Source organism: Hibiscus syriacus, unplaced genomic scaffold (genome assembly GCF_006381635.1).
Source record: "Hibiscus syriacus cultivar Baekdansim isolate YM2019G1 unplaced genomic scaffold, ASM638163v2 tig00110044_pilon, whole genome shotgun sequence".
In the NCBI taxonomy this organism is placed as follows: Eukaryota; Viridiplantae; Streptophyta; class Magnoliopsida; order Malvales; family Malvaceae; genus Hibiscus; species Hibiscus syriacus.
In genome coordinates, this window is record NW_024062574.1 from 927,907 (window position 1) to 951,891 (window position 23,985).

At 33.8% G+C, this 23,985-nt stretch overlaps 4 protein-coding genes across 7 annotated transcripts; 3 read left to right on the forward strand and 1 right to left on the reverse strand.

Moving 5' to 3' along the window:
- The first annotated feature begins 1,400 nt into the window (after positions 1-1,400).
- Positions 1,401-8,185, forward strand: LOC120213767 (cyclin-dependent kinase inhibitor 5-like). Of its 3 annotated transcripts, none has more exons than XM_039211825.1 (3): positions 1,401-1,965; positions 3,888-4,091; positions 7,944-8,185. In XM_039211825.1, the coding sequence occupies exons 1-3, from the start codon at positions 1,448-1,450 to the stop codon at positions 8,011-8,013; spliced, it is 792 nt and encodes a 263-aa protein (XP_039067756.1). In that variant the 5' UTR covers positions 1,401-1,447; the 3' UTR covers positions 8,014-8,185. The 3 variants fall into 3 exon arrangements, with proteins under 3 accessions (XP_039067756.1, XP_039067755.1, XP_039067757.1); XM_039211824.1 differs by lacking the exon at positions 7,944-8,185 and adding an exon at positions 4,211-4,689; XM_039211826.1 differs by lacking the exons at positions 3,888-4,091; positions 7,944-8,185 and adding an exon at positions 7,665-7,806.
- On the reverse strand, positions 3,650-11,054 carry LOC120213769 (cytochrome b5-like). Of its 2 annotated transcripts, XM_039211829.1 has the most exons (4): positions 10,803-11,054; positions 9,110-9,176; positions 8,769-9,018; positions 3,650-3,660 (listed from the first exon to the last, which is right to left on the reverse strand). In XM_039211829.1, coding segments are annotated over exons 1-4 (405 nt in total). In that variant the 5' UTR covers positions 10,890-11,054; the 3' UTR covers positions 3,650-3,659. The 2 variants fall into 2 exon arrangements, with proteins under 2 accessions (XP_039067760.1, XP_039067759.1); XM_039211828.1 differs by lacking the exon at positions 3,650-3,660 and having other exon boundaries at positions 8,645-9,018.
- A 1,299-nt stretch (positions 11,055-12,353) lies between these two features.
- LOC120213765 (26S proteasome non-ATPase regulatory subunit 1 homolog A-like) lies at positions 12,354-18,964 on the forward strand. Its single transcript, XM_039211821.1, has 13 exons — positions 12,354-12,756; positions 13,373-13,442; positions 13,949-14,054; positions 14,257-14,368; positions 14,445-14,613; positions 14,783-15,246; positions 15,357-15,492; positions 15,581-15,826; positions 16,333-16,553; positions 16,642-16,900; positions 17,056-17,288; positions 17,396-17,915; positions 18,282-18,964. The coding sequence occupies exons 1-13, from the start codon at positions 12,602-12,604 to the stop codon at positions 18,588-18,590; spliced, it is 3,000 nt and encodes a 999-aa protein (XP_039067752.1). The 5' UTR covers positions 12,354-12,601; the 3' UTR covers positions 18,591-18,964.
- Positions 18,965-21,076: 2,112 nt separating this feature from the next.
- LOC120213768 (60S ribosomal protein L13a-4-like) lies at positions 21,077-23,089 on the forward strand. Its single transcript, XM_039211827.1, has 4 exons — positions 21,077-21,436; positions 22,061-22,177; positions 22,287-22,374; positions 22,784-23,089. The coding sequence occupies exons 1-4, from the start codon at positions 21,165-21,167 to the stop codon at positions 22,925-22,927; spliced, it is 621 nt and encodes a 206-aa protein (XP_039067758.1). The 5' UTR covers positions 21,077-21,164; the 3' UTR covers positions 22,928-23,089.
- Positions 23,090-23,985: the final 896 nt, after the last annotated feature.

Here is a 23,985-nt window from a genome sequence, read left to right on the forward strand (position 1 = left end):
AGTGACGAGCACTGATTTGACTATCAATTTTGAAATGATGTTGTTTTATTCACGTCGTTACAATGAAAAAAAAAAGATTCATTCACTCCATTATAGTGTTAAGCATTAAAATTTAACAACATAATGATATAATTGAAGTTAAAATCAAAGTTCAGTGCTATAATTAGAACAATTGAAAATTTAATGATATAAACGATATACCATCTAAAGTTCAGTGGCAACTTATATTGTTTACCCTTTCAAAATAAAATAAGTATTAAAAATCAAAATGCACTTTCCACGTCGCCACCTAAGAAAGGGTATCCAATGCTTATTGTCATTGACTCGTATCGTGAGATGATGAGATTTTGGGCGTAATTCGTAAAATAAGGCATGGTTTGTAGTAATATTGAAAAGCTATTTTTATTTATTGCGATAAAAAAAACAAATAATTATAAAACAAATTTATATAGAAAGTAAATTCAAAATATTGCCTTAAAAAATAAATACATGAAAATAAAAAATAAAAAATACATATAAATATTATCTGACTTGATAACTTTGATCAAATTCAAACATCTGTATTTAAACAATGAGTATAAAAAATAAAAGATTATAAACTTTTAATAAATAAATTTAGTTTTATTAAATTCTATGTTTAATTAAATTCTATAGTATAGTAATTTTTTAACTTGTACACCTACTTTCAAATTTATTTTTTGTATTGAAATAATTTCAATATTTAATTTTTTTTTTATTAATATTAGTTCTTACGTTTTATATTCTTTTTGTTTTTTTATTATTGGTTGGTATGGAAAAAGAAATTCAAGGGTTAAATTAAAATAAATATCAAAATTAGGGATGGTAATTGATTTATCCTTTTTTGTTGTTTAACCCCTAATTTAGGGAAGCGTTTAAGACAAAATGTTTTTATGTTCTCATCCATATTTTGCATAAATATTTTTAATTATTTGCAAGTTATTAATGAATAAAAAATAATTCAAATATAAAATAAAGGGTAAATTATGCATTTAGTACATGAACTATCAATTTTGGTATGTTTAAGTACTTAAACTTTCAAATTTTCAAACTCATACCTAAAAGGTTAAGAACTTTAGTTTTTGTTTCATTTTAGTACCATGTTTAAAATTTTAAGTTTTGAAAAAAATAAAAATTTAAGTGCTAAAACGGATCAAAATTGATAATTTAAGTAGTAAACCCGTTAGGCTTTTAACGGAGTGGAACTAAAATGAAATGAAATTTAAACGTTACACCTGATTTAAAAAAAAATTAAGTATTATAACAGATCAAAAATGATAGTTTAAGTATTAAATATGTAGTTTATCTCGTAAGTGAAAAAGGGGAGTATTTAATATTTTATTTATGCTTCCCTTTTCTCTCTGTAACAAACAACTGCTAACCCATCTTTCTTCTCGTTTCCCTCTTGAAATCAATTTTCAAACCCCAAATGGGGAAGTACATTAGGAAGGGCAAAACTGCGGGGGAAGTTTCCGTAGTGGAGGTCTTGCAGGCTTCCCTCGGCGTTCGTACCCGAGCCAAAACCCTCGCGCTCCAACGCCTCCAGAAATCCTCGGCTTCTCCTCCGCCTACGGTTGCTTCGGCTCCGGGTAAAGGAGGCGGCTCGTATCTCCAGCTTCGCAGTCGACGGTTGGAGAAGCCGCCGGTTGCGGTGCACCACCATGATTCGAAGAGGCTCAAGCAGCAGCAGCAGACACAGCAACAGGGGAGTAAGAAGGATAACTGTGGACATAATCCCAACCCTAATTCGAATTCTAGGGTTCGAGTGAGCAGCGGCTCTGATTCGGAGAAGAAAAAGGAAGGTGGAGTTGGAAGCCAGGAGATTGTGCAAGAAGATAATGTTGTTAACTATAGCAATATTGGCAATAATAACAATGAAAGCAATGATTTTGGTGGTGATGAAGCTTCTTTTGGGGAAAATATTTTGGACGTTGAAGCTAGAGAGAGGTTGGTTCGGAACTTTTCTCTAATTTTCATTTATTTATTATTTACATTGGATTTTGGGTGTTTTTATAAATTTAATTGCCTATTCTTTTTTATGAAGAAAACACAAAGTTTTGATATTAAAAATGCTTCACAAATTTCTCATTTTTCTTGATTTTTAGACCCCAAGAGAAGTATAAACTTTTAGTGCAATTGAGTTCTTGCATTTTGTAGTTTTAGGATGAAATTTAAATATTTGGTCTATATTTCATGTATGTGTTAAACCATGCATTTTTTTCTTGCTCTTGATATCTTAGACGCCTAGTTTCAGCACAAACATAAAAAGGTAACATTATTTCATGTTGGGATTCTGCTATAATGAAAATATCTGCTAACATATATGATTTCTTTTCACTTCATTTTCTCATGATTTCCATATTTCTCATAAATTTGCTACTATGGGTTTTTATAGCAAGGTTTAGAATTTATCCTCACGATATAATATCTTTGTGAATCAATTGCTGAGAAGAAGTGTTCTTTATTTGTTTCAAATTGTTGTAAACTTGCAATTTTATCTCTGATCTGTTTCTGTAGTCTTTCCCCTGCAGAGAAATTAAATAATTCGGCTTATATCCTTTATTGCCTCACAAACAAAGTTGGCTATTAAAGATACATTGTTTGGTTATTTTGAATTTTGATGGAAGTAGGTGGTTGAATTTATGCAGAAGTCTTTGTTTCTGAAATAAAACTATGCCACTACCAACCATGTTTCTTGGATTCGGATTTGAGTGTTGGATATGGATATATGTCCGACAAATTTATTAAGTTCAAAATTTTCTTATTTTTTCTCTGTATTTGAAAGATCATGTCCCATATCCATGTGTCTGACATGGATGTCAGACACATGTATTTCAAGAAAAATGGAGAACTCCAAGGATATAGATTACCAGCCTTACCCTGTCACTCATAACTTCTGTTTTGTTACTGTAATTGATTTCTGATCCTTTTTCTTTAATAATATTATGCTTTTAAAACTTGGGTTTGTCAAATTCTGCGGTGATATATATTAGATCTATTAGGTTCTTTCGTTTAGGTATTTTTAGGCATCTATGCTGCTAATTATTCTATTGGAAAGAAACAAAACATTTTTTTTGTTCTGCTTGTGGTGAATGCCATGACTTGTTCAAGATAAAAATTTATGAAATCATTTTTTTTTGGAAATTAACGTGCTAATCGAGCTCATCTCTTTGGAATACATGGTTCCATGGTTTGGGAACGGATTACAGTGGATGTTAAATCTGATCTTTGGACATTCTAATAACCAGAAAACCTGTTTTCATTTTCTTCTTTGCTCAATATTTGTTGAGTTTGCTTTGCTCTTTCTTTTTCTTTTAACTTTTTGCTTGTTTAAGTCAAATTACTTTGATGAATTTTATCTTGTTTTAGTTTTAACCCCCTTCCTTATAGGAAAAAGTGGCTCTGTCAGTTCAATTTATCCTTGCAGAAATAATTGTAGTGCTGCATTTTGTGATTTTAATGTGTCATCGTGTATGATGAACTCCATATATTTGTAGTCTTTTTCTGCTGAAATTCTGGTTATTGGAGCGTGTCCATGTGGAAACAGGATCCAAAACAAAATAAAAACAGTGGCAATTTTATTTATTTCCCCCCTAGATTGCAAAGACCTCTTGCTTGAACGTTGATAAAAAGAGTCTCTTTCTTTTTATTGTACATCGACGAACCCTTATGTTTATACATTGTCAGCTTTGTTCTTCAAATGATTGGTATTATCTGGTTCTACATGCAAAGTTGTTTCTTTTTCTAGGAGTGGGGATTGTAAAGCCTAAAATGGAATAGTTAATGCTTTTTACGGGCTTCCTGGAATCGAGTGTTTACGTTTAGATTCTTTCACTTTTCATTAACTAATAACTATTGTTTTTGTGCAGAGGCACTAGGGAGTCTACTCCATGCAGCTTGATAAGGGACCCAGAGAGCATAAGAACCCCAGGTTCAAGTACTAGGCCGGCCAGCTCAGCAGAGACTAACCAAAGAGTACAGAATTTAACGAGGCCACAAATCCCGACATCAAATGAAATGGATGAGTTCTTTTCTCTTGCAGAAGTAGACCAGCAAAGGCAATTCATTGAGAAGTATATACTATATTTCCTTCACCCTGTTTCTCACTTTTATGACTGTCTTAAACTTTTGCAGAAACACTTTAGTGTATTTGTGGTTTATGATCTGATAAAAGATGTGGGATTATTTGCAGGTACAACTTTGATCCAGTGAAAGACAAGCCACTTCCAGGACGTTATCAATGGGAGAAAGTGGACCCCTAGGCAGCATTAGTGTTCCATCAGCACTTATATTTCCTGTTAAATGCTCAGTTGATCTTAAATTTAGATAGTTTTGGCTACTAGGAATTGGCCTTAGTTGTAAAGGTGATGGTTTTATTTCCATTTTCCATCACCCTTAACTGTTAAAAGAATGTATCCGGACTAATGGTCTGTAACATAATGGTAACCAGTTAGAAAAGAAAACTGAATCCAAGTCCTTTGTCTAACAGATCATCCTACAAGTGAAGGGAATGAAGCTGTAGGTTAGAGTTTGGAAACATTAGGGTCAGTCAATTAGGTCAGTTGATCCAGTACAGAATTTCTTTTGGTTTTTCCTCCCCTTGTTTGTCTATACTTGTAATGATGGAACTTTAAGACACTCTTTGGACGAAACATGATCCATTTCCTCCTATCATCTGTCTTTCCCTACGATCTTCACTGCTAAATTTTGCATTCTTTATGATGATGTCGACGGAGCCTGTCACCATGATCAGAAACAATATTGTTTCGTTTTCATGACCGACTGCTTCCTCCATTAAACTTCTCATGTATAAAGATGGATGGTGACATTTCAGGTACTGGTGGGGTAACTGGTAAGCTATTTTTCTTGTTGGTAACGTGTATCAGAAAGGAACTTTGGATCATTTCTTAAACTATGCACTTGTTTCTTTGGGAGAGTTGTCAATATTTACAGGTACGTACTACTCGTCTCATACGCCGTCGTTTTTTCTGCTCCATGGGGTTTTAACACTCGAATGTTGCTTGCGGATTCTAAATGTTAAAGATTCGATTTAGTTTCTGATTCGGTTAGTAAGCTTTATCATTCATAAAGGATCTGAAGTGGATTTGAATGAGAATATTTTGAATATCTGACGGTATTATGATGTCGGATTGAAAAGTTGGTGGTGGCCGACGGTTACAGTGGAGGTGGGTGGTGTTTAGGGATGAGCATGGGTTGGGTCGGGTTTGGGTTAGGTTTCTTTATTTTTAGGTTAAATATTGACAAAATCTTGGATTATAAATTTTTTCCAGTATAATCATCCCATTTGATTTATTAATAGGTAAACTATGCATTTAATACTTAAACTATCAGTTTTGATCCGTTTTAACACTTAAACTTTTAATTTTTTCAAAATCATAACAAACGTTTAGTTTTCGTATCATTTTAGTATCATCCATTGAAAACTTAACACGTTTAGTATTTAAACTATCAATTTTGGTCTGTCTTAATTTTTGAACTTTCAATTTTTTCAAAACTTAACGTTAAAATTTGAACGGTGTGCTAAAATGAAACAAAACTAAAGTTTTAAACGGTGTGGTACTAAAATGAAACAAAAATTATAGTTTATGTGTGATTTAAAAAATAAAAGTTTAGGTACTAAAAACAAATAAAAATTTATAGTTTAAGTACTAAATGTGTAATTTACCCTTTATTAATTTGAATGCGATATCACAAAAGTTGATTATGAGAATGATTTTTCCAATTTATGTTGTAAGATTTAAATCTCAAATCATACTTAAGGATTAGTGTTTCATCTTTCTATACTATTTGGTAGGTGGAGTATTTAATCGCTAAAAAACTAATTTTTAAATTTTAAAAGTATTAAGACTAACAATTATAGACACAAGTAATATAATATTTAAATAACTACAATAACAATTACTTTTTACAGTATAATTGAATTAAACTATTAATCATAAGAGTTTACCACATTAACCATTATAATACAATTATATTAATAATATTAATCACTGTAAAATTTAACAAAATTAATCACATTGACCACAAAAATTAACCATTACTGAATTTGTCACATTGATCATATTTAAATGTGTTATATTTATTACTCTATATTTCTAATACTGAAACATATATCATATTTTCATTTAAAAAATATTCAAAATTATGGTAGTCGTTGGACGTTTGTGATAACTGTCGACGGTGGAACTGAAAGTAGCTTTAATGAAGATGTGGTCCTCAAAAAAGATGAATGCTTTTCACACCAACTATCATGGCGTTATTAGTACGAAAACCCCAAATGCTCATTAGTTAGGAAAATAATCCCATCGGTCATTCTTTGAAAAAAATACCCCTAAATAATTCCGTCGATCGTTCTTTGAAAAAATATCTCTAAACTATTCACGTAGGTTTACTTTGCGTTTTACAAAACGTGATTAAAAGAATCTCTCTTTCTACAAAAAGCGAGTTTCATTGACAACCCACATGCAAAACATATCTAAAAAATGCACTTTAATTAAATTTGAAAAAAATAATATTGTAGGGACTAATGATGTAAATTAATACACTTTAGCTCGATGAGTTGAAAGGCATAATGGTGTTAGTTTATATAGGCATAATGGAGTGTCTAGACTATGTTTGTTAGCAATGTGCGATAAAAACTAACATGGGTTATTCTACTTTTTTTCTCATGTAATTTTTAGTTTTTTATTTTTACTTAATAAAAATAAATTTATCAAAGTATTTAATTTTAGTTCATATATAATTCAATAATAAAATTTAATGGGTTAAGTAAAAAAAATTACATAAGAAAAAGGTAGAAGAACTAATGTTAGCATTTATCTCATGTTGCTAACAAACATAGTCTAAACACTTCATCATGTTTGTATAAACTACCACCATTATGCTTTTCAAGTCATAGAGCTAAAATGTACTAAATTACATCTTTTGTCCTTTTGGTATTATTTTTGTCAAATTTGATTAAGGTGCATTTTTTAGATGGGCTAGGTTGTCAATGAAACTCGTTATTTGCAGAAAGCAAGTTTGTTTTTTGTAATACCCTAAATTTTGACTAGTGACTAAAATATAAGTTTTGAAAGTTTTGAATTTCCGTGCTTTGAGCATAGGATAGTCTGACGAGGGTTTAGCTAATGAATGTCAATATGATTTTTGGAGATTATAATAACTAGAACTTTACACTTTGCTTGATATTGTTCGAGTTGCTTTGCGTTGCTTTTTTTCTTCATATTCGTATAGGTTGTAATTGGACCCCTTACCCTCCAAAAAGGACACTGTCAGTTCAATTTGTCCTTGCGGAAATAATTGTAGAACAGCTTTTTGTGATTTTAATGTGCATATTGAATGAACTCCAGGTGTTTTTTTATGTCCTTTCTGCTAAAGTACTGGTGATTGAAGCATGTTAATGTGGAAAGAGGATCTGAAACACAATGAAAACGGTTCATCAAATTATTATTATGGTCTGGTTCTCTTTGCAATGTTGTTCATTTTTCTCTGTAGGGTGGTTCTGGGAGATATAAAGCTGGAAAAAAAAAATGAACAGTCAATACCTTTTTACTGGCTTCTGAGAATTGAGTGTTTACCTGTAGATTTTATTTTACACCAACTAATAGCTATTGTTTCTGGTGCAGGGGCACTAGGGAATCAACTCCTTGTAGCTTGATAAGGGACCCAGAGAGCATAAGAACACCGTGTTCTACTACTAGGCTGGCCGACTCAGCAGATACTAATCGGAGATTACGGAATTCAATGCGGTGAAACATCCCGGCATCGCATGAAATGGACGAGTTCTTTGCTCTTGCAGAAGTAGACCAGAAAAGGCAATTCATTGAGAAGTATCCTATATTTGTTTCACCCTGTTTCTCTCTTTTATGATTGTATGAACGTTCAGCAGAAACTTTTACTTGCAGGTACAACTTCGATCCTGCGAAGGATAAGCCACTTCCAGGACGGTATCAATGGGAGAAAATGGATCCCTAGAATCATATTTCCTGCCAATACCTCAGTTGTGACTTGTGAGGGTGATGGTGTTAGTTCCCTTTTCTATCACCTTTATTTTTACTTGTAGAGAAAGAAGTAGGACTGTTAAAAAAATGTGTCGACTAGTGATTTGTAACATAGCAAGGGTAATGAGTTACTATGAAGGGAAGAGGATGAAGGTGTAGGTTAAAGTTTAGATACTTTAGGGTCAGTCAATTAGGTCAGTCGATCTGGTACAGAATTTCTTTGTATTTTCCACCTCTTGTTTGTATATATTTGTAACGATGCAACCTTCATGTTCCCTTTCATCCTATCTTCTCTTTTCCTTATAATCCTTACCGCTTTGGTCCGATTATGATGCAGCCCGATGCTGTGATCGGAAACGATGTTGTTTCATTGAGTCCTGATCAACTGCTTCACTATGATCGGAAACAGTATTGTTTCATCAAGTCATTAGTATGATCAACTGCTTCTAGTGAACCTCATGTATAACATTGCTGGTGGTATCTCAGGTACCGGTGGGGTAAAGCTTTTTCTGGTTGGTAATTGATGATTTCATAAACTCGGCACTTTTTCCTTTTGGAGAATTTTTAGTTTAAACAGGGGAGGGAAAAACTTTCGAAGTCGAATAATCAAACAACATTATCAAACAGAAAACATTAAATTGTCATCCTTCCATATCTTGTCTTTATAATCTTTGAAGATTGGCATAAATGAAACCAGGGTATTGATGGGTTATCAGAACAGATCTATACTAAGATGATTTGGTGTAGAGGTGAACACCGACGGCTAACCCCAAGATGGCAAGGGGGACTAAGAACTGAAGAAGCTTGATGATGAACTCGGATGTCTTGTCCTGATTATAGTGTGGCTGGTTTGCCGGTTTATACTTTATCTTCTTCGGGATAGTTGAGACATCGATCTCTCCAACATAGTATTGAGCCATCATGTCTCGAGCGCTGTCACTATGCCCAACATCCTCAAAATCATCAGTTGCATCCTTCCCTGTGAATGTACCCACATTAAAACCATGCCAACTTCTTTGCAGTATACTATATTGATCTGACTCGAAGAAAGTAGACTCGAAGTTTTGTACCTGTTGCCGATAACAACACTTCATCACCACCAGGGTGGTCTTCCAAAAAGTTTGTCGCATCGTAAACCTGTTTCACGTACGAAACAGACACTAATAGGCACTAAAATTCATACAAATAAAATAGATATTGTGCTCCCCAAAAATTTCAAGAACATTCCATGCGAACTATCACAACAGACACTAGTAAGGAAGTTTTTCCGCTTCCTAATTGAATTTTCTTTGATTGCTGCATATAAGGGTGTTGTTTTCTTTTAAGAAAAAGAAGATCGGGTTTGTTTTCTACAACATACGTGCAAATATAGAGAAGAGCTCTCGGTTCGACAGTGTAACGAAGCCCTCAAAGAGAATCATAATTGTATAGTCAAAACTGCCAAGGGCACGGAGAAGGAAATCGTGTTTTCTTATTCCGAACTATATCATTTCAAAACCAAACAAAATATGACAAAAGCAACATTGCCCTGCCAAAGAAAAGCCCTCCCCATTTTAATCAGTTAACTTCAAGAAAAACTCAAGCTCCAATTTACTTTTACGAAAATTCTTATCAGCCATCTACCCTGACACAAACCTTAAGTTATTACTTAGGGACCTAGTGTAAGTGACTATACAAGTATACTAACTTTGTCTAAGATTTTACAAATATTTATGGACTTACATACCACAATTACGTTTGCATACACCCCGGACATGTGACCTTCAAAAAGAAGGAAGAATATAAGCCAAGTGTCATAGAGCTTCGATGATCTGAGTGTGCATTCATAACTTAGTCCTCGGTTAATCATGTGAACAATTCCGTGAAGGTTCGAGCATACAAGATGCAACTCCCAAACTCAATTATCAAGTAACTAAAAGTCCCAAGGACATCTGCATCTAAGATGCATTCTCTTAATAATAAAACAGAATCATCCCTTTAGATGTCCGATATACTTCTTAGAAAAGCTCGAGCAATAATACCAGAAGCAATTGCAGCTAAAGATATGATCATAAGACCCATATTTTCAAAGTTTGACACCCTCTTCTTAGTTGGCTCTAGATGCTATTTACAACCAGCCCATACAAAACGCAATACCTATACCTATGGTAACAGCGGATTCAAAAGAGACAGCAGCAACAACCATACGTTCTCTTTTCGATAAGTTTTCAAGTCCTGTCATCCGATGTACAGAGGGATGAGTGTCGGGTACGAATTAAGAACAGCATAACGCCATGAATGGCTTATGAGCTATGTCACCCAGGAGTGGGAATGAGTGTCGGATACGAATTAAGAACAACAGCACACCTGATTCGGACGTGTTCGATTCTTTTTCCTAGTTTTTAAATACATATAGCAGATTTAATCCTATACCCAAGTCCGAATTTGTGTATGATATGGTGTAGACAGTAGACACGGAAACTTGAGAACATGTTAAATCAGATTCTACCACGGGCTAATGGATCAAACCAGAACAGCAAAGTTCAATTGCAATGTAAAACAACTCAAATCCCACATCGATCAGGAGATTAAATTCCCAAAACAAAAGGAATAAGAAGAGATAACCAACACCCTAACCAGTTCAATCATATTGGGGGAAAAATAAACTCCTAAATGGGTTCATCATCACTCGAAAATCAAAGTACCCGACAAGTCAAAAACATGCAAAAACCCTTCACTTTGGCATTTAATCAAACACATCATAATAAAATGGGGAAAATGTACCTTGCCATTGATGACGAGCCAGCAATCTTTGGGGCTGTTATGCTCGGAGACTTGAGCCAAAGTGAAGACCTTTTCATCACCACCCATTTTCTGCTCTACTTCGCTTCCTTTTCAGTTTACTTTAACCCCCTTTTCTCCCTCTAAAACACTGGCAAGGATAGAGATCTGAGAGAGAAAGCGTGGGAATTTTCTCAAATATTTATTAAGCAGGTAAAGTTTCTGTGGGCTAACCAAACAGCGAATCCACAGTTCACTCGTTGAATCTCAGTGGTGGTTTAGTAATAATAAATGCCGGTATAGGTAGAGTGAGACAATTGAATTTAAGATCGAAAAAAATTTCATTGAAAATATTATAAAAATCATAATATTATTTATTAAAAATATTATAATAATTATAATAATATTTTTCAATTGAAAATCTTTTTTATAATATTTTTAATTGACAATCGAAAATATAACGTTTTATATGTTAAAGAATTAATATTTTAAGTTGTATCCAACTAAAACTGATATAAACTTTATATAATTTTCAGTCATACCTATTTTCTGTTGTTCTTTAATCTTAAATTAGATTATCGTATGGTACAACTATTCAAGAGTTTAAGAAATAAGTCATTATTTACAATGATTTTGTTAGGATTTAAATTAATATTTAAATAATAAAAATATTTTATATAATATATAAATTACTCATATTTTTTAGCTTTTTATACTGTATTAATAATATTATTAATTGAATTAAATTTAAAAATATTATACTAATAATAAAAAGTGAGGATTGATCTCCTAAAAAAATTAGGTTAAAATTATCAATAATCAAGAAATATTTTAAACAAATACTATATTAAAATAATCTCGAACAATGAATAATATGATCGAAGATTTAGTCCAACATCGAGTTAAATAAAATGTTTACTTAAATAGAAAGAGTCATATAATAAAATAGAGAAAAAAAATAAACGAAACCTGATTGCAGCAGCAAACTAATCACAAAAGAGAATGAAGCTATTGAAAGACCACTGATAAATCATAAATCAGAGTCAGACGAAGTGAAAAAACTATCCACGAACGCAAAACGCGTATCCAAATTAATCAGATGGTCCAAAACAAGGAAAATCAACATGATAACAAATAAGTGTCATCTCGAACAGTCATTGCGATGTCATATTCAACCTTAAAAAAAGATAAATGAAAACAACGACTAAAAAATTAAAAACTGCCAAAAAGATAGAGATAAATTACTACAAAGACAAAGATAAACATACCATAAATATATAATTATTCCTAAAAAAATAAAGAAAAAAGATTAAAAAAATCTCATTATTTTGTTTTCTTATTTTGTTTTATTTTTCTTGCTGTTTCTACCGGACAAAATTCTATCATTCAAAGGCCGACTTATTTTTTGGAGTAATTTGGAACAGCGTAAATTCAAGAAGGACTTAATCGTGTAAAAAGGAAAAGTTTGGAGGCTAATGTTTAGAATTTAGAAGTTACAGAAACAGATTTCTTTTCCTTCAAGCTACGTGAATCTTCTTTATTTCCCTCTTCGATCAGATTCAGAGGAAAACGACTTTGTTGCCCCAAATCTAAGCAAACATTTCTCATTGTACTGCATATTTTCCCTGTCGTCGCTTCCTCGTCGGCGTTCGTCTCCGAATAGTCGCCGGTTCTCATTTGCCGAAGAAATTCTAACGGCTAAACTCTCTAATTTCACCATCTCTTTTTCTTCTTTTCTTGACGAGGGAACTCCGAAAACTTAAAGAAAGAAAGGGTTTCTTTTATTTCGTGAAAGAATAGAAATGGCGGCTGCTGCGGCCACCATGGTCAGTTCGGCTGGAGGTTTACTGGCGATGCTTAACGAGAGCCATCCTCAGTTGAAATATCACGCACTTTCTAATTTAATTAGCTTCGTTGATCAATTTTGGCCCGAGATCTCCACCAGCGTTCCTATCATGTAGGCCTGAGTTTTTTTTCCTCTTTTACTTAGTAGCTTTAGGAGTCGATTGTTTTGATCTGATTCTTATATGGGGAAATTGGATGAAACGAAGTGAATAAAGTTATTTTTGATGCATTGATTTTGTTACAATAGAAAAACGAGAATTTGGATTCAACAGCTGTATTGTGTCCATTCTGGGCATGTGATAATTGATTACTTTAGTTAAGCTATATGTTCTGCATAAGTTTCAATTTGGGAAGAACTAAAAGCAGTTATTTTGAAATGTAGTTAATAGTTTGTTCACTTAGGAAATAGAACTTTCAGTGAATAAAAGAATGGGGACAATGTTTTTATTTATTTATTTTAAATTCCACTAGATTGAGTTTTATGTTCACTTTATTTGGGAAATTGTATATGCCTGTTTTGCATTGGAGTAAAATAGGGATGGGGATATTAGTTTTATCTTCACTTATCTGCTTTCATCTTATTTTAATTTATTATGGCAAGATTTATTTCTTTCATGGATAGTTTGTATAGGTTACTGGGCCTGTAAATGGGAACGATTCCAATTCAAAGTAGTGTACTTAATGAGTTTTGGATGTGGATATTGATTTTATGCTTGCGTTTTTTTCAGAGAAAGCTTGTATGAAGATGAGGAGTTTGGCCAGCATCAGAGACAACTTGCTGCTTTACTTGTCTCGAAGGTCCTCCTCTTGTGTCCATCTCAGCCTGCATTCATGTGCATCTGCATGTTCTTAACATAGTTTATGGAAACTGAACCCATGCGTTCCTCTAGTAAAGGGAAAAAATCTGCACTCCTTGATCTGCATCTTTTGCTTTTTCTGGATAAGTTTTTCTAATTGAAGTTACCGATTTAGCAAATGTTGGTAACACAACAAAAGTCGTCCACTTCTGGAAGACTAACGGAAAAAAGCTAGGTTTAATATGATTTATTAGGATCATATATATATCTATGTGTGTATATATGTATATATGTATCATATGTATGTAATATTTATAATTGTTATCGGATTCCATCATGTGAAAACAATGCTGCAGTTTGGTTTGTGGAACATTTTTAGGACAGGAGTGCTTTTACAATTTATAAATGAGATCTAGTGCAGTAGATGCCTTCTCTCGTATTGCCTTTTTATTTGACTCTGGCCTTGTTGACTTTCACTTATTTAATATGTACTGTTATCTCCTTCAGGTCTTTTATTACTTGGGTGAACTCAATGATTCGTTGTCTTATGCTCTTGGAGCTGGCCCCCTATTTGATGTTTCTGAGGATTCTGATTATGTTCATACTCTCCTTTGTAAGAACTTGGATTCATTTTCTATATTTTGTGATCATTAACAAGTTGATTAATTGAAATTTGTTAGTATGTCGATTATGGTTGTATTTTGCTGAGATTGATTTATCAGGCAAGTCTAAATATCTGTGTAGTGTTGATTATATTTATTTGTTGTCTTTATTGGATATTCCAAACAGCTGATGGTTTTTGTTCTTAATTTTAGCCAAGGCAATAGATGAGTATGTCAGTCTTCGGTCAAAGGCAGCGGAATCAAGTGATGAATCAGCAAAGGTTGACCCTAGGCTGGAGGCCATTGTAGAGAGAATGCTCGATAAGTATGTATATTTTTCTTTCTTATCTGATGACATATTTTGGGGTTTGTCTTGCTATCTTACTATTTTTTTCATTTAGGTGTATCGTGGATGGAAAATACCAACAAGCCACGGGGATTGCAATTGAGTGCCGGAGACTGGATAAACTTGAGGAAGCAATAACAAGGAGTGATAATGTTCTTCGTACTTTAGCATATTGTGTCAATGCCTCTATTTCGTTTGTGTATCATCGAGAGTATCGGCAAGAGGTAAGGACTTCTTTTAGTAGTTCATATAAATTGCATAGCAAGTAGTTTTTTTGGACAATTTTGATTAGAACAGTTAATATTGCTTTATTAATTGCTCTTTTCTTGTAATTTGGTGCAATCTTGCAAATTCTGCAAGATCCTTAATGTTCTTGATCTTTGGTTCATGCAGGTGCTTCGGCTTATTGTTAAAGTTTATGAAAAGCTTCCTTCTCCTGATTATTGGAGCATTTGTCAGGGTCTTATGTTCTTGTTTGAAGCTGAAAGTGTTGCAAATATATTAGAGAAACTTCTTCGTTCTGAACGTAATGAGGATGCTCTTTTGGCTTTCCAAATCGCATTTGACCTTGTGGAGAATGAGCACCAGGCTTTTCTCTTAAATGTAAGAGATAACCTTTCAGCTCCCAAATATCCGCCTTCAGAATCTGTACAGCCAGGCTCCAGCAATCCTCCTACTGCTCAAAATGAAAATTCTACTGCTTCAGAGGATGTTCAGATGACAAATGAATCTTCTGCTGTTCATGATGCTGATCCTAAAGAAGTTATGTATGCCGAGAGACTGACAAAAATCAAAGGAATTTTGTCTGGAGAAACATCCATACAATTGACTCTACAATTCTTGTTCAGTCATAACAAGTGTGGCATCAATTTATTTTGTGCCATCTTCCAGTGGAACTAAATTATCATGTTTCTTTTTTATATTTACATTATAAGCTATTATCTGGTTGTCATTTCTGTTGTTGTAGATCCGACCTCTTGATTTTGAAGACGATAAAACAGTCGGTTGAAATGAGGAATAGTGTTTGTCACAGTGCCACAATCTATGCTAATGCAATAATGCATGCTGGAACAACTGTAGATACATTCCTGAGGGACAATATGGTAAAGCTTTTGTCTTGCTGTATCTACTTTCACTCTTTTCGTCTAATGTGCATATTGGGGGATTTAATTTTAAGATTCTCATCATCAGGACTGGCTGAGTAGAGCCACCAATTGGGCCAAATTCAGTGTAACAGCTGGGCTTGGTGTTATTCACAGAGGACATCTGCAGCAGGGGAGGTCTCTGATGGCTCCTTACCTGCCCCAAGGTGGGGCTGGTGGTGGGAGTCCGTACTCTGAAGGTGGGGCTCTATATGCTTTAGGTCTCATTCATGTCAACCACGGTGAAGGCATCAAGCAATTCCTTCGCGATAGCCTATGTGGGACTAATGTTGAGGTATGTGATTCTCCTGGTCTATGATAACTTCTCTTTTTATTACCAATAGGCCTTTAAGAAAAGAGAAATTATTAGGTGCCAACTTCCACCTACTCACAAGAATGCACACTCTTCGATTTGTTCTTTCTTAGCTCAATCCCGATCACATAAACTAAAATTTTAAGCATAGACTAATTTTTTTTATAATATTTCAAATCAAATATTTTTAAAAAATAAATATTAACGGATTAGACACGAAGATGAACCTTTTCCTTTTAAGGAGGAAAGGTGATATTAAATTACTAAAGTATTACCAAATGTTGTGATTAACTAACGATATATACAAAAGGAGAATAAACATACACCGATTTGCTATTTATCAAGTTTAAAAAAAAATTATTCATAAACTTTAACATAACTATCATGTTAAAATCGAATTAATGTTTGATTGTACTTCCCAACTGTCAGACAAACTAGCATTACTCTTAAGTAATTGAGAAATAAAATTTAGGATCCTTCTTATGCAGGTCATCCAACACGGTGCATGCTTAGGTCTTGGTTTGGCTGCTCTTGGAACTGCTGATGAAGAAATTTATGATGATATCAAAAATGTGCTTTATACTGACAGTGCTGTTGCTGGTGAAGCTGCTGGCATCAGTATGGGTTTGCTTTTGGTTGGAACTGCTAGTGAGAAAGCAAGTGAGATGCTTGCTTATGCGCATGAGACACAACATGAGAAAATTATCAGGTAAAGTTCGATTTTTTGTGATCTTGGTATTGAGCTGGGTTTTATTGTGAAAGTGGTCTTTACCTGTGTTGTTCTCATATGGTTTCAGGGGTTTAGCATTAGGGATAGCTCTTACAGTTTATGGAATGGAAGAAGAAGCAGATACATTAATCGAGCAGATGACTCGGGATCAAGATCCTATACTACGTTATGGTGGTATGTATGCTCTAGCATTGGCCTATGCGGGAACTGCTAACAACAAAGCCATTCGCCAGCTGCTGCACTTTGCTGTATCAGATGTGAGTGATGATGCTAGGAGAACTGCTGTCTTAGCTCTGGGATTTATCCTTTACTCACAGCCACAGCTGGTAGGTACTGTTTCTCCTCATCTGTGTTGGCGGGGTGTTATCGATATTTGTCTCAACTTATACCCCATATTTTCCGACTAATGTAATTTTGAGATTTGTCATTGGGCTGTATGAATTTCTGAAGATCTCCTTGTTTTGCCTGTTCAATATTGCAGACTCCTCGAATTGTCTCCTTACTATCGGAGTCATACAACCCACATGTTAGATACGGTGCGGCACTTGCAGTGGGCATTTCATGTGCTGGAACAGGATTAAGAGAGGCCATAACATTGCTAGAACCATTAACATCAGATGTCGTTGACTTTGTTCGTCAAGGGGCCCTAATTGCAATGGCTATGGTCATGGTCCAGATCAATGAAGCCAGTGATTCTCGTGTCGGAACATTCAGGTATGCTATTATTTTATCTTGTTCTTTTTCTTTTATTTTTTCCCCCTCTGGATGTGTAATTATCGTACACATATGTGCGTTAACTTCTTTTTGTCTCCTTAAACTAGGCGACAATTAGAAAAGATAATACTTGGTAAACATGAAGACACAATGAGCAAGATGGGAGCAATCCTGGCCTCTGGGATCCTTGATGCTGGTGGGAGGAACGTAACCATAAGATTGCTTTCCAAGAGAAAGCATGACAAAGTCACTGCGGTTGTTGGTCTTGCAGTTTTTAGCCAGTTTTGGTATTGGTATCCCCTAATTTATTTTGTAAGCTTGTCTTTTTCACCCACAGCTTTGATTGGACTGAACTACGACCTGAAGGTTCCAAAATTTGAGTTCTTATCGCTTGCAAAACCTTCGCTTTTTGAGTATCCAAAGCCAACTACTGTGCCCACAACTACATCTGCTGTTAAACTTCCAACTGCTGTCCTATCAACTTCGGCAAAGGCTAAAGCTAGGGCTAAGAAAGAGGCAGAACAAAAGGCAAATGCTGAGAAATCAACTGGAGCCGAGTCCTCCTCTGCTGCTGGAAATACCAGAAAAGGGAAATTACCTAGTGAGAAGGATGGGGAAGCCATGCAGGTAAGATTTTTGGATTTATCTGAAATTGTCTATATGCCTGTATATAAATGATCCATTTGAACACTATTTAAATCTTTCATCTTTTATGGTTTATATTATATAGTTTTTTTTTAAAAATAGTGTTTTGGGGGCTTAGTGGACTGGCCATCATGGCAATTATTGGCAATCTAATTATAATTTCATAATATTAGAATTTACTGCAACTTTAAATCGGGTTCTGTTGCGGTTTTACGTAAATTTCATTACAGGTGCATTGTTGCTTACATGTGATGCAAATTTGCGTTATTTTGATATTAGATCAGGTGATGATAAACTGAAAATGATCTGTATATCAACCTTCTGTCGATAATTCTCTATATTGGACAGGTTGATAGCCCTCCGGAGAAGAAATCTGAGCCTGAGCCATCATGTGAGATTCTGACCAACCCAGCAAGAGTGGTTCTTGCTCAGGAGAAGTTCATCAGGTTTTTTCGAGACAGCCGATACGTGCCCGTGAAGTCGGCACGATCCGGGTTCGTTCTTCTAAGAGACCTACTCCCCAATGAACCGGAGGTGCTCTCTCTAACAGATTCACCCACATCCACATCATCCCCAGCAGGTGGATCAGCTGCTGCTGCAGGACAACAGAGTTCTTCATCAGCCATGGCCAGCGATGATGAATCTCAGCCACCTTAGGCATTCGAGTACACATCCTGATTTTTACCGGATCCCGGAACTGAAACAGGGCCAACAATACTTTTGTACATGAATGGTATTTCACATTATAGCTCTCTAACATAGAGTGAAAAACTAGAACATTTTCTCATTTCACGTCCTCCGCTTAGGGAGCTTCCGAGCATTCCCCCGAGATCTTATTCGGTTCTGCTAGGGTTGTCTTGATTTTCCTTTTCAGGCATGAATTTGCATGTTGAAGGATTCTGTTCCCATTGTTGATTGTTCCCCTTTATCTTGTGTTTTTAGACCTTTGGAAAGATAGTTGTATACGTACATGAACGAACAATGATCATTTCAAATTTAAATTTCAGCAAGCATTTAGGCCTTGAGATGCAGAAGGAACTAAGATTTGATCCCCATTCATTTTTAGTACTTCATATTTAGTTTTATTTTTGAAGTTCGAGCTCGATTCGAGATTGTCGAAACTATTTTGATCATGTTTGCTTACATGGTAGAAGACGGTTGTTAATACTCGAATTTGGATATAGTTTCTTTGGGGACTGACCAAGATTAATATCAAGCTTAATGTGATTTCTAGATTTAGCAAACTTGATCACTTTAATTGATTTATTTGAGGTTCAATATGGACCTAAACATAATAATTTGAATTTCGGAACTAATTAAATTGAATTAAAATTGACTTGAATTTTAATAGGATTAATATGGGTTCATGCTTAATTTTACATGAATCGAAAACAACCGGAAGCGGAAGCAATTCAAATCGAAATTAACACTAACAAAAAATAACCGAAAGCAATTCAAGTCGAAATTAACTTGAATTTAAAACAACTCGAATAAAAACGACTTCAATTAAAAATTTGCCAAAATTTGATTTAAATCGTGTATTGACTTGATTTAAATTTTATTCTATTTTGTATTATTCTAATAGTTTAATGACTTTATATTATTATACTACTAGTTAACCATCATCTTTGTATTATCTATTTTTTAACTCGATTGAACTTATACTAAACTCAACCTGAATTGACATGATGATTCAAATGTTAACTCAAATAAAGATCTGATCGATTTGATCCAACTCGAATATTAAGTGATTTGATATTGACTTGACCAAAAAACTTATCAATCTCAATATTAATCCGATCCGAAATTGATTGATTTGATATTGATCTTATTCGATATTTGATTCGACTCAACTTATCATAGACCCAAACTAAATTTGAATCAGATCCAATTTAACTTGAATCGAGCCTAAATTGAATGTAGTCTAGATCTAAAATAATCCAACTCAAAGTGACTCGACCAAAACGATCCAAATGACCTGATTATCCCCTCTAATAATTTTAAGACATTTTGAGTTAAAACATAAAGAATATTTTTTTTATTAATATGAGGTAAATACAAGATAATATCGATTTAATAAATCATTGGTTTAATTGTTTTTGAGTAGGGGAAAATTTAAATTATCCAAATTCAAACAGTTCGATTATGAAACTATATCGATTCGATTAAACTGATTTTATCTATTCAAATTGATTGATTCATTTTATTTAATATAATCACATAATTCATTTAAAAATATTAATTTGAACCTTTAATAGTTTACTTTATATATTTAAGTAAAATAAAGAAAAAAATAGAAATATATGTATATATGTATGTTTATTAAGTTGATGGCATAATATTAAAAATAGAGCATTTTAATCTCAATATTTTATTTTAGGATAAAAATGTCATAATATATTTTTTAAATAATTACTTTGATGTTTATTCTTTTTTAAAGTCTTTTAGTCCTCAACATTTCATTTTATGTTAAAAAAAGGTCTTTGTTTTGGAGCGTTAGTTGCTTGTTAACTAATGATTTCTATTTATAGAAGGGATTTTTTGTCATAAAGTGAAACGTTAGAGGTCAAAATACTTCATAAAAAGAATAGAAGTCAAAATGAACATTTTAGTAAACATTGGAGGCTGTTTTTGACATTATGCCTAAGTTGAAATTGGTGGTAAATTGAGGGCAATAATCCAAGCGTATAAATTATTTAGCCCAATAAGATAAATCAAAGTTTATTTTGGGATATACGACATTTATTACAGTGAAAGACTAACTTGTCCTGTAATGGTGACAAATTTCAATTTTTTATTCAAACTCATCACGTGGACATGATGAGTTTCAAAAAAATATTATTATTTTATTAAAATCTATCACGTCGAGATAAAAATTTTAATAAATTTTTTTTATTAAAACTCGTTATGCCATGTGACGAGTTTTAAGCTACCGTGGTAAATTCCGTAAATTACTAATTAAGTTTTTAGTTACCTTAAAAACTTAAATAATTATTGCGTCATGATTATTGGGCTAATTTTGCATAAAATTGGTTTGTAAAAATCAGGTCTTCCATAGAGTAATTGGGCCGTGAGAAAATATATATTTTTTCAAAACCCAATTTCATCGAGCCGAACCCTAAAAGCCCTAATAAGGAATCAATATATTCTTGTCACAATCGCAGTGGCAGCAAGCACCTACAAGCGGCCTAAGCTGATCAAAGCAAAGGAGGCAAAACACAAGAGGAGAAGATGGTTTCGGGGTCAGGGATCTGCGCCAAGAGGGTGGTGGTGGATGCAAGGCACCACATGCTGGGAAGGCTGGCTTCCATTTTGGCCAAGGAGTTGTTGAACGGCCAGAAAGTAGTCGTCGTTCGATGCGAAGAGATTTGCATGTCTGGTGGTCTGGTCAGACAGAAGATGAAGTACATGAGGTTCTTGAGGAAGCGCATGAACACTAAGCCCTCTCATGGTCCCATCCATTTCCGTGCTCCTTCTAAGATCCTCTGGCGTACCATTCGTGGGTAATTTCTCTTTTCTTTGACTGGCTTTGAATCTTTTGTTTCTCCTCAATGTTTTGATTGAAAGGAAATTTTTTGATTAGTTCATTGTGAAGTTTTGGATGAATTTTCTGTTTCCTCATTGTTGTTTGGTTCTTGGAAAAATATAGGAAAGAAATGAAAAAGGATATTATGAGTTTGCTTGAGGTTATTATTGCTAAAATTAGTGAATACTATAAGCTCTAAAGATCTACGAATCTATGAATCCTACCCTACAGAAGAAGGGTATTTTGTTTCATTACATAGTTCTTGGGTTCTTGTGTAGAGTTTAGTGTTAACTTTTGGATTGTTCTGTTTTTTGGTTATTGGATTTAGTTCACTTTTAATGTCTTGGATGAATTTTCTGTTTCCTCATTGTTGTTTGTTTCTTGGGAAAATATAGGAAAGAAACGAAAAATGTTATGAGTTTGCTTAAGGTTATAGTTGCTGGATTTAGTGAATCATATAAGCTGTAAAGATCTATGAATCTTATGCTTGAGAAGAAGGGTATTTTGCTTCATTGTATGTGAAGTATGAGCTATGTTTTGATTTGAATTATAGTGTACTTTAATGTTCCTTATGATTATTGAAATGTGTTTTGGTTTTTAGGATGATTCCTCACAAGACCAAGCGCGGAGCAGCAGCTCTTGCTCGATTGAAGGTGTATGAGGGGGTTCCAGCTCCTTACGATAAGACGAAGAGGATGGTTATTCCTGATGCTCTCAAGTGAGTTTTGATATGGTTTTTGGCTTCTTTTGCTTGGTTTGGGATTTGATTGCTTCAATGATTAGTTATGATTGATGTTTTTTTGTTGCTCTTTTGGTTTTTGAATTAGGGTTTTGAGGCTTCAGAAAGGACACAAGTACTGCTTGTTGGGCAAACTCTCATCTGAGGTCGGATGGAACCACTATGACACTATCAAGGTGAAGATCTAGTACCCTGTTCAAATTTTCAAATACAACTCGTCTTTCAATGTTATTTCCTTAACTCTTTCTTCCGAATTATATATATAAATGTCTGCATGCAAGTAATTGTGTGTGTATATATTTATTTGTGATTGTTGTTCTTCTGAATTTTCCTTTGTGTTATGCACTGAATAACGATGTTGCCTTGTTTGTTGGACTTCGGTATGAGAAGTCCAATTGATGTGAATGTGACAGACGGGACATTTTCTTACATTTTCTAAGACATAAATCTTATATTTTCACGGCCATATTCCCATGTCTGTGTCATTTCTGTAAATATTATTTGCTTGTTTGAATTAATCTATGGTTTTGGGCATCTGAGTTTATAGCATCTTTTAACTTATGGCTGCTCGGTTCTTCCCTCCAGGAGCTCGAGAAGAAGAGGAAAGAAAGAGCTCAAGTGGCATACGAGAGAAGGAAGCAACTTACTAAACTTAGGGTTAAGGCCGAAAAGGTTGCCGAGGAGAAGCTTGGTGCTCAGTTGGAAGTCATTGCTCCTATCAAATACTGATTCAAATTCAGTAATTTTATTGCCCTAATCATTTGAAGTAGATGTTATGCTATATACCTTAGTATGTTACTGTGGGGGTGTCTTTTACCTCTTTGCTTGAGAAACACAATCTGGTTTTTAGTTCCCTTTTTGGTATTTTATGTTTTCAGGATTTGATTTTGGTTACTACAACTCAGAGTTTACCAATTGATTAAATTATTGGCATTTTTCTATTTTGCATTTACTCTTTTCACGTTGGTAATTAGTTGGAATTTTTTTATTTAATTTAAAAATGATATTTTTTAAAAAAAAAATTGATTAGTTTTGTGGGTTTTTAAATTTATTTATTTATTTATTTTATTTTTTGAGTTTGATTTGAATCGAATAACTTGAATAACAAATTAATGTACAATTTTTTAACACCAAATAGGCTATATTTTTTAACATAAATGATTCTTTTAAGAAAACAAAAAGGAGAGTTGATATCATAATCAAGAGGATTCAAACTATATTAGTTTGCATATTTGTATATTGTAACATATAATCTTAAATTAATTTTAATTTATTGAACATCACAATCAATTACAAATTAAATATTCTTGAAAACATAGCAAATCCATTACAAGTAAAAAGGGATGAGGTTAGAAGGAATAACCACAAAGCTTGCACGAAATCTGAATGATGACTTGCTACGCTACCTTTCACTCACCACATTAACATTGAGCACACAAATCAATCTATGATTAAATGGAATGATAATTGAAACCACAAGGCATGCAAAGAGAAATGCTTTTGTTTTATTAATTAAGTAGGATTCTTTCAACTTAGCACAAACATTGATAGATATGAGTGGATTATAGTGCTAAGGGATGTATAGAGAAAGAGGAGATGGAGACCTGGGGAAGAAGGTTTGGAGGTTTAAGGTGGAATTGAATATAATGGATACAAAAGCTGACAAATGTAACGAGGTGGAAATAAAGGAGATAAGACTGATAAAGATGAGATCTTTAAATGAAAAGAGGATTTTGTGGAGTTTACTTGTAATATGTAGGTGGTGGAGGCTATTTGTAAGCATATGA